The sequence below is a fragment of the Megascapheus bottae genome, chromosome 1 (genome assembly GCF_031878675.1).
Source record: "Megascapheus bottae isolate mThoBot1 chromosome 1, mThoBot2.hap1, whole genome shotgun sequence".
Lineage (NCBI taxonomy): Eukaryota > Metazoa > Chordata > Mammalia > Rodentia > Geomyidae > Megascapheus > Megascapheus bottae.
In genome coordinates this window covers 8,636,345-8,647,500 of record NC_143509.1, presented here as the reverse complement: position 1 = coordinate 8,647,500, position 11,156 = coordinate 8,636,345, and the positions used below count along the sequence as shown (strand labels likewise).

The 11,156-nt window shown below is 42.2% G+C and overlaps 1 protein-coding gene across 1 annotated transcript; it reads left to right on the top strand.

Moving 5' to 3' along the window:
- The first annotated feature begins 8,549 nt into the window (after positions 1 to 8,549).
- On the top strand, positions 8,550 to 9,530 carry LOC150068300 (olfactory receptor 7D4-like). The gene has a single exon (XM_090319305.1). The coding sequence runs from the start codon at positions 8,550 to 8,552 to the stop codon at positions 9,528 to 9,530; it is 981 nt and encodes a 326-aa protein (XP_090175431.1).
- The last annotated feature ends 1,626 nt before the right edge of the window (positions 9,531 to 11,156 follow it).

Sequence of the window (11,156 nt, the reverse complement as noted above, 5' to 3'; positions counted from 1 at the left end):
TGTATTTGCCAGATAGAAGGTGCATTAATTCACATATATTGATACCCTTTCACATGTCTTAGTCCCCATTACCCACCTCTCCACCCCGCCTCCCCTCTTGGTTTTCTCCACTTCCCCATACAATTTCAAATAACCAAATACAAACAAATCCAATATATCAGATAGCAAAGTGAGATACTGTAACAATATGATATACCCAAGGGACACAAAAGAGATAAGAGATAACATAGTACATTAAAGACAACAATCATTCATTATATGGCTTTTGTTTCAATATCCTGGAGGTCTTTTCAAGTAGCTTCATACTATATGTCGTATGTATCAAGGTTTTGCTCTATTGCAGATCTCTGCTAGTAGAGCCCAAGGTTTCTACTGATTATGACGAATGAGGGAAACCATTGAGCCTGTGTTCGTTTGAGTCTGGCTTACTTCACTTAATATGATTTTTTCTAAGACTTTCCATTTCCTAACAAATGGGTCGATGTCATGTTTTCTGACAGCAGCATAGAATGCCACTGTGTACAAATACCACAACTTGTTGATCCATTCATCAACTGAGGGACATCTAGGTTGGTTCCATATTTTTGCTATGGTGAATAATGCTGCAATGAACATTGTTGTGGTAGTGGATTTAGTAGGCCCTGGTTTCTGGACGGTTGGGTAAATGCCAAGTAGTGGAATTCCTGGGTCATAGGGGAGTTTTATGTTTAGCCTATTGAGGCATTGCCATACTGTTTTCCATAGTGGTTGAACGAGTTTGCACTCCAACAAACAGTGTAGTAGTGATCCCTCCTGGCCACATCTTCTCCAGCATCTGTTGTTATTCGTTTTCCTGATCCTGGCCATTCTAACTGGAGTGAGGTGGAATCTTAGAGTTGTTTTGATTTGCATTTCTTTTATGACCACAGATGTTGAGCATTTCTTCATGTGTCTATAGGCCATTTTTGTTTCTTGTTCAGAGAAGACTCTCTTTAAGTCTTTGGCCCATTTTTTAATGGGATGGTTGTTACTTTGGAGATTAGCTTTGGAGTGATTCAATTTTTTGAGCTTTGCCCTCAATCTTAAAACAAAATTTCACATGTAAGGCCATAACCGCTGTTCTGAAAGTGTTGGGATTTTATTTGGATCCTTCGAGGAAGAGGCGGAAGAGTAGGAGGATGAGAAGGAGGAGAAAAAGAAGTAGTTTTGTGTTTGAGGAGGAATAATTAATATAGAAGAGGATAACTTACAGGGATACTGTGTAAACTTGGATTGTGATAAATGCTTTCCTTTTTTGCTTTATTTTTTTTATTGTAATTAGTGAAAGGGTTACATGATATTTGCCAGATAGAAGGTGCTGTTCTGTGTGTTTCCTGCCTTAGGAATCTTCTTCTCTTACCATCAGATCATCTCCTCTTTAATGAAGCTGTGCAACAAAGCCTTCTCGACCTGTGGCTCTCATCTCTGTGTGGTCTCCTTGTTCTACGTGACAGGACTTGGGGTGTACCTCAGCTCTGCGGTGTCCTCCTCTGCCCACAGAAGCAAGGTGGCCTCGGTGATGTACACAGTGGTCACTCCCATGCTGAACCCCTTCATCTACAGCCTGAGGAACCAGGACGTGATGGGGGCCCTGGGGAGACTGCCAGGCTGAGTGGTCTCCTGTTTTCATGGATTGTGAAGTACATGACAATGTAGTCCATTGGAAGTAGGAAAACCAATTGGCTGATTATCACCATCAATGATACTTTTCCTTTATTATAGGACTGAGGATAGATAGATAGATAGATAGATAGATAGATAGATAGATAGATAGATAGATAGATAGATAGACAAGACATACTAGGGGCCAGGAGATTGGCCTAGTGGTAGAGTGCTTGCCTAGCATGCACGAAGCTCCGGGTTCGATTCCTTGGTGCCACATGCATAGAAAAAAGCCACAAATGGTGCGGAGGCTCAAGTGGTAGAACTCTAGCCTTGAGAAAGTCCAAGGACAGTGCTCAGGCCCTGAGCTCAAGCCCATGACTATCAAAAAAAAGAAAACATATACTAATTCAGATGTTCCCTGCAAAGCCCCTTTGGCTTTCCCTGTAGATGTATGTACATTTATATTTCAAAGAAATTTGCTCGCTAACCTGAAAAGAACAACTATTCTTTTCAGTGTGAATTTTCTTAATATTCCCATTTGGATTGGTGTTGTACAAATTTTCCTGAGCATTTCTAATTGAACATAGAAAGCACTGATCACAATCCAAACTTACATAGTGTCCCCTTAAGTTATCCTCTTCTAATTCTTCTCCTAAAACACAAAATGAGTTCTTCTTCTTCCTCCAACTCCTCCTCCTCCTCCTCTTCTTTTGCTTCTGTTCGTGCTGGTGCTTCTACTTCTGCTTCTCCTTCTTATTCTGCTTCTACTTCTGCTTCTTCCACTTCCTCTTCATCTTCTCCTAGAGCCCCGGGACTTGAATTCAGTGCCTGGTGCTGTCCTTGCTCATTTTTGGTCAGTTATTTCTCTGTTATTTGAGACACATCTACACAATCCCCAGAAGAGGGACCTAATCACAGATGAGACTCTCAGACTATAGCCTGTGCTGGCTTTAAACCCCAGTCCTCAGATCTCAGCCTGGGTTGAGAGATGTCAGTCTCCAACACTTAGCAAGACAAATAACTTCATTTTTTACTTAGCAGAAACAGAATAAACACATACAAGAATCCAAATAAAATCCCCACACTTTCAGAAGAGCAGTTATAGCCTTACATGTGAGATTTTGTTTAAGTTTGAGGGCATTTCTTTTTTCTTTTTTTTACTAATTTCTCTTTCCACTCAAGTATGAACTTGTTTCCATGATAGCTATACTAAGTGACATCCTCAGACAACAGTGTCTGAGCATGCCTGTTTCTTCTCAACCTCACCACAATTGGTGTTGTAGATTTCCTTCAGCATTGACATAATACAGGATCACAATGTTTTATTGATTTGTGTATTCTATGTAGTTAAGAGGTTGACTATTTCTTCATGGATTTCTTTATGGCCATTTTTACCTCTCTTAAAGATTGCTTGGCAGGGAGCAGTGGCTTACACCTGTAATCGTAGCTATTCAGAAGGCTGAGATTTGAGGATCACAGTTCAAACCCAGCCCAGACACTAAAGTCTGTGACAGTCTTATCTCCAGTTAACACCAACAAAACCAGAAGTGGTGCTGTGACTCAAGAGGTAGGGCAGTAGGCTTGAGCTGAAGAGCTCAAGAATAGCAACTGGGCCCAGAGATCAATCCCCATGACCAAACAAAAAATAAATGAGTAAATAAATAAACATTATCTCATCAATCTTTTTCGTCATTGTAAAGTCAACTTAATTAAGGACCTTTAATATTTGGTGTTGAGAGGTCTTTCTTCATCTTCTGTGCCTGGGTGACATTGTAAGTCAACATCCTACACAATTATCTCATTCTAATAAGCGGTTCCAGTGTTTTGAATAAAGTTTTGATTTGCTGCAATCTCTTTTCTCAATTTATCATCCTATTTAATAATATATTACAGAACTTTCCAGAAAGGACTAGTCTATGCTACTTCTTCAATTATGTCCTCTAGGATTTCCTCTCTCATTTGAGCTTCAGGTGTTACAGGCTGAGATGTGAGGATGGCTATTCAGAACCAGGTTGGGCAGGAAAGTCTGTGACACTCTAATCTCTACCCATAAAACTGTGGAAGTAAGCTGGGCCTGCATTCACCCTGCCACTCACCACTGAGTCCCAGCCAGAGCAATCCATCAAGAAAGAGAAAAAGGTGCGAGCAAATTGGAAAATCAAATCCCAGAATGTGGCTGTGTATACAGGATGTGACCTCCACTAAAGTAACTCCAAAAATCAGTTTTAGTGCCAGTGTCTCAAGCCTGAACCACCAGCTACTCCACAGGCTGAGATCTGAGAGTGGACGCTCACTGTCATCCTGGACAGGAAAACCTCCAGGACCTTACTTCCACTTAAATAAGAATAAGACAGAAGTGGAGTGGTGACACAAGTGGTAGAGCACCAACCTTCAGTACAAAAGGTTAGGGAGAATGCCCAGGCCCTGAAATCCTGGTCCAGAACCAACACACACACACACACACACACACACACACACACACACACACACACACACACACCATCTTTCAATAGGATCTGGAGGGCATCATATGTTCCTGTGTTTATTTAGGGGATTTCATTTCTTTCCGTGTGTGTGTGTGTGTGTGTGTGTGTGTGTGTGTGTGTGTTGCTCTTGCAGCTTAACTCAGAGCCTGGGCATTATCCAAGACTGGTTGTTTTTTTATTGTAATTAATAAAAGGGTTACATGATATTTGCCAGATAGAAGGTGCATTAATTCACATATATTGATACCCTTTCACATGTCTTGGTCCCCATTACCCACCTCTCCACCCCGCCTCCCCTCTTGGTTTTCTCCCCTTCCCTATACAATTTCAAATAACCAAATACAAACAAATCCAATATATCAGATAGCAAAGTGAGATACTGTAACAATATGAGATACCCAAGGGACAGCAAAAGAGATGAGAGATAACATAGTACATTAAGGACAACAAACGACATCGCCCCATTTGTTAGGAAATGGAAAGTCTTAGAAAAAATCATATTAAGTGAAGTAAGCCAGACTCAAAGGAAATTAGGCTCAGTGGTTTCCCTCATTTGTCATAATCAGTAGAAACCATGGGCTCTACTAGCAGAGATCTGCAATAGAGCAAAACCTTGATGCACAAGGCCATATAGTATGAAGCTAATTGAAAGGACCTCCAGGATATTGAAACAAAAGCCAAGACTGGTTTTGCTCAAGGATTCTGCTCTTCTGCTTGAGCCACAGCTCCATTCTGCCTTTTTAGTGGTTCATTGAAGAGAAGACTCTACAGACTTTTCTGCCCCACTGGCTTCTAACTCTAAATCCTCACATCTCAGCCTCCTAAGTATTTCAAATTACAGGCCTGAGCCAGCAGCATCTAACTGAGACTGTGTTCTTTTCCCTTTTTCTCTTTTTTTTTGTGGGTCTTTACATTTGAACTCTGAGCCTGGGTGCTGTCCCTGAGCTCTTGAGCTCAAGACTACTGCCCAACTCCTTGAGCTACAGACCCACTTCTGGGTTTCTGGTGGTTAATTGGAGTCACACGGTGTTTAGTCCCTGAGCTGGTTTTGAACCGAGATCCTCAGATCTCAGCTTCCTGAGTAGCTTGGATGACAGGAGTGAGACACAATATCTGGCAGTGTTTTCTAAGCTTGACTTCATAGAAATCCAGCAATTGGGCCGAGGGGAGCAGTAACAGAAGGTAAGGAAGTTGGGGCTGATATGAGAGAAATGAAGATCAGAAAATACAAACGTCCAGTTCACCATTCATTCATTAAATAATACATTCATTAAATAATAATTATATAATCATACATTGATTAAATCCACTGAATAGGGCACTGAGCTATTCTTGTGATATTCTGAGTGGATACTAAGAGTAACATATATGAGGTAATAAATATAATTTTATAGGGTGCTGGGTGTCTCAGTGTGCTGCTGACCAAACAAAACATGGGATTTTTATCTATAACTTCAAAGTATAAGTCACTATTAAATAATGAATGAAAATCAAGAAATTGTTTTTCCCTGAAAGAACAAGTCATTTATATTACATGACCAAAGATTCTTCAAGACAGATGCCAAATCGACGATTTTAGTTCCTATAGACATTAATAGTTTCTTTGAGAATTCATTGTTATCTTTTTTACCAAAACAAAAGGAAAAAAACAAAAGAAACTGTGTTCCCCTTGGAATAAATTAATTCCTCTCACCCTGTAACTGCCTACAATAATGCAAGAAATTAACCTAAATCTGTTTATCCATGAAGTCATCTTCACTTAAACTCATGGGAACAAAATGGTTTGGAGACAGGAAAGACATTTCATTTCATAAAGACAATTATTTCATGAAAGGCAATTCATTTCATGAGGACATCTTAGTACATTCATCGATTGAGTTGCAAGAAACTGCACAAGCTTCTGACTCCCTTCTCTGAATTCAGTCTCAGCCAACAAACTTCTAAGGAGGAGTTGGGGAGATAAGAAATCTTCAGTGATAACCAAAACAGAGAGCCATGTAAAGACAGGGGAAATGTAAATTTATGAACAACAAGACAAAAAGAAGATGGGGTGAGTAGCAGGCAATCCTCTGGAATAGTGAGGATGGGAAGGGCCAGAAGGGAGCTCACATCTGCAGGTGAGGTCCCAGAACTATAAGGCACTTGGAGTTCAGGCTTTGTGAACTCTGATTTCCTTTCTTTCTCTCATTTTCTGCAACCTAGAGCTCCTTCTTCAAGAAGTTCCTTTCTGGAAGGTTTCTCGCTTTTCTTCATTCTTTCCCAATAATCAGCGTTATCTGTCAGCTTTGCTACATATCATTATATATTTATTAATCACCCGCTAAAGCTCCACTGTGCACCAGGTATTGTCTTTTGGGTTCCAGGCCAGGGACTTGTGTGTGTGTGTGTGTGTGTGTGTGTGTGTCCATGTCTGTGTGTGTGTGTGTGTGTGTTTGCCTAGGCCTGGGCTGAACTCTATCCCTGACACTGTTCTTCAGCTCCTTTTACTCATGGCTAACACTCTACTACTTGAACAGCAGCTCCACTTCCAGCTTTTTCTGTTATTTGGAAATAAGGGTCTCAAGGTCTTTCCTGCCCAGACTGGCTTTGAACAGCAATTGTCAGATCTCAGACTCCTGAATAACAATGATTACAGAGATGAAGCACCAATGCCAACTTTGGACTTTTTTTCTTATCCTCTCCAATATTTTGCTGGCATATTTGACTGAAAATGAATGGTTGGTTTCCCATTTGTGTCCATAACAAAATCTAGCCAACAACGGAATTATGAATAAGGAAGTATTCCCCTTCGTGGGGGGCTATGAGTGTGTGTGTATGTGTCTGTCTGTGTGTCTGTCTGTCTGTGTGCCTGCATGTACATATGGCAGTCGTGGGGCTTGAACTGTGGGTCTGGGTACTGTCCCTGAGCTTCTGAGCCATACCAAGTGAACTATAGCTCATGTGTGGCTTTTGGTGATTAATCAGGAATGATAATCTCATGAATTTCCCTGCCTGAGCTGGCTTCACACCCTGATACTTCAATTGCAGCCCCCTAGTAGCTAGAATGCTAGCTGTGAGCCATTGGCACCCAACTTCCCTCACTTAGTTTTGCACATCCACACTGGCTTCAGTTTGCACAGAATGGATTTCTACGTATAGCAACTGGGAAAACCGGTTCTGCTGTGCTATTTCCATACAGGCATATATTGTATTTTGATCACAATAAACCCCTCTGTAGGTCTTTCTCTGGTCCATAGTCCCAGCCCCTGATTTCAACAGGGTTTGGTGGATTTTATCTTCATCTTCACATATTCTTTATTATTCAATACCACCATTCCTTTCCTGTCCATCAGGCTTGTCCCCATAAAAATTTACATTCAAGATAGATAGATACATAGATACATAGATAGATACATGGATAGAGCATTGAGCATATGAACCAAATTCATCCAGTTTATTATTGTATGATCCATTAATTTTGCTGATTTCCACATAATTTGTTCCTGCTCCAGGGTATGAAGATGTGTGTTGTATATTGTATATCTATGTGTGTGTTTGTGTGTGTGTGCCAGTCCTGGGATTAAACTCTGTATCCCTCAGACTTGTTAGTCAAGGCTACCACTAAAGCCACAGCTCCAACACTTCCATTTTTTTGGTGTTTCAAATTGGAGTTGAGAGTTTCACAGACTTTCATGCCTAGGCTGGCACTGAACCATGAACCTCAGATATCAGCCTCCTGAGCAGCTAGCATGACAGGCATAAGCCAAAGGTGGTTTCCTCAATATATTGTGTGTTTGCGATATGATGTTGCTTTCTCCTCTGGCACTCTCTTCTTTACTTGCTCATATTTTAGAAGGTATTCTCTGTCAGGAGGCATCCACAGCCATGTTGACCAGCCATGCTGTATTCCATCCACACAAGTAACAGATGTGTCGTGTTGAGAACAGTTCAGTCCAGGAACGCTGCCTGGACTCCAGGTGATGTTGCTGAATGGCATCCAGGAACTCCATGTACTGAGATTTGCCCCAAAAATGCTCCCATTCCTGAGATAAATGCTCGCTCCATGGCCTGCAGACAACGGTAGGACGATTCCACGGTGATAGCCTCTCATGTCTCTTCTCACGTGGTTCATATTCACCCAGCTCCACAAGAAGTAACACAATTATACCTGGGAGTTGAAAGCGCTTTCTGACTGGGGAGGTGAGGGGAAGACATGGGCAGATGAATGGACAGAGGAAGGGTGGGCAAATGCAATCCTAAAACTCAATGTACAAACGTGAAGCTAGAACTGGGTAAACTGAGGGATGGAAGGGGCTGGGAGACATGAGCATGACGGGATGACACTGTACTCACAAGTCCTATGTTGAATTGAAAGCCCTGACTACAACTACTTACAAATAACTTCAAATACAACCATGTGAGCATTCACGGAACTTTGGCCCAAGGAGAACAGCCAGGACTATGACAGCAAAAAACCTCACAGGGGAATCACCGTTCCTCCTCCTGGGCCTCTCAGACGACCCTCAACTCCAGCCCCTGCTCTTTGGGCTCTTCCTGTCCATGTACCTGATCACTGGGCTCGGAAATATGCTCATCATCCTGGCCGTCACCTCTGACCCCCACCTCCACACCCCCATGTACTTCTTCCTCTCCATCCTCTCCTTTGTAGACATCTGCTTCACCTCCACCACTATCCCCAAGATGCTGGTGAACATCCAGACCCAGAGGAAAGACATCTCCTACCCAGAGTGCCTCACTCAGATGTATTTCTTCATGATGTTTGGTGGAATGGAAAATTTCCTATTGACCGTGATGGCTTACGACCACTTTGTGGCCATCTGTCACCCACTGAACTACCCAGTGATCATGAACCCCCACCTCTGTGGCCTGCTGGTCCTGGCGTCTTGGCTGGTCATGTTCTGTGTCGCCATGCTCCATATCCTGCTCCTGGTTCGCCTGACCTTCCCCGTGGGTACCGAGATCCCCCATTTCTTCTGTGAACTCGTTCAACTTCTCGAGGTGGCCAGCTCCGATGCCCTGGTGAACACCATCTGTCTCTATGTAGTAACTGCCCTGGTTTGTGCATTTTCTGCCTCTGGGATCCTGTTCTCTTACCGTCAGATTCTCTCCTCTTTAATGAAGCTGCCCAACACTGCTAGCAACCACAAAGCCTTCTCCACCTGTGGCTCTCACCTCTGCGTGGTTGCCTTGTTCTATGGCACAGGCTTTGGGGTGTACCTCAGTTCGGCTGTATCTCTTTCTCCCAGATACCGGGCAGTGGCTTCGGTGATGTATTCAGTGGTCACCCCTATGCTGAACCCCTTCATCTACAGCCTGAGGAACCAGGATGTGATGGGGGCCCTGGGGAGACTCCTACGCAGAGCTGTGCCTTGTCCCAAATGGATTCCTGACCCCAAATTAAATGGGCACTACAAACCATAAGGAACATGCAGTGAGTTCTCCTATCCTGGCCCTGAATATGTTTGCGTGTCTGTGTCTGTGTCTGTCTGTGCTTGTGTCTGTGTGGAAACTGAAGCTTGAACTCAGGGCACTTTTCTCTCTCATGTAGCTATTTCACTGAAGGCTGGCACTCTGCCACTTGAGAAATATCTGCACTTCTGGATCTTGCTGGACAGCTGGACATAAGAAGCCCTCAGAATTGTTCGGCCATGATAACTTTGAACTGAGATCCTCAGATCTCAGCTTCTTGGGGAGCTAGGACTGCAGATGTGAACCACTGGCGTGTGACTGTCTAGGCTCTTTCACCGCTGTAAATGTCTTCTTTCATGGAATGTTTTAGTTCCCAAAGTATGTCTGACTCCACTTGGATATGTGTGTGTTTGTTACTCTCAGTTACTTCCTCCATCATTCCTTTGAAACTTTTCTTCCCTGTAGACTGATTTAAGGGTCAGCTTTGTTCAGATTTTCCTGGTACTTCTAATTTGACATCCAGAATATTTTTTTAACCAAAAATACTGAGACAGTTTCCGAGAAAATCATCTTGTTGAATAATACAGTCCTGTCACTTAAAACAGTTAATATCTTGGATCTACACAAGTGTCAAAAGGAAAATCCTAACCAATCAAGACGGGTGCTTGTTTTACATCTTTAACATTTTTTCATCTGGAAATCTTTCCTTGAAAGATTTCCTGGGGCTGGACCTCAGGCCTTGGGCACTGTCCTTGGGCTTTTTCCTCAAGCTTAGTGCTCTACTACTTGAGCCACAGTAAGACTCTTGGCCTTTCTATATGTGTGGTACTGAGGAATCGAATCTGGGTCTTCATGCATGCTAGGCAAGCACTCTAACACTAGGCAAAACTCCTGACCCCTGAACTAGTTATTCTTACTAAGCCAATTTCTCAATGGAGGAGACAATTTAGAATGCACAATAACCAGACACCTGACACTGCACCCAGAGGGCAAACCCTGGCTCTCCTGCCTTTCCTTTTCATTTTCTTTCTTTTTCTTTCCTTTTTTCCCCCCAGTCTTGGGCTTGAACTCAGGGTCTGCGCACTTTCCCTGAGCTTCTTTTGTTCAAGGATAGCAAGGTACCACTTTCAACTTTTTCTGTTTATATGGTAGTGAGGAATCAAACTCAGGGCTTCATGCATGCTAGGCAAGCATTCTACCACGAAGCCACATTCCCAGCCTATCTTTTGCATGAACACATGGTTGGATTTTCAAGAATATAATAACAGTCTAGCTTGGAAATTTTTTTTCACTTGTATATGAACATCTAGAGACACTATAGCATGGTGCTTCCTTTCTGATGGAATTCTATTTATCTATATAATATAGTAATTTACATATAAACATAAATTTACATATATAATTTCATACATAACTATACTATATTTTCTTTTCTTTTTTCTTTTTTGCCAGTTCTGGAGCTGGAACTCAGGGCCTAAGCACTGTTCCTGGGCTTTCACCAAAAAATAGTGTTCTAGAACTTCCATCTTTTTCTGGTTAATTAGAGATAAGAGATAAATTATATATGTGTATACATATATACATATACATAGGATTACAGGCATGAGTCACCAAACCCGGCTTAAGAAATCCACTTTT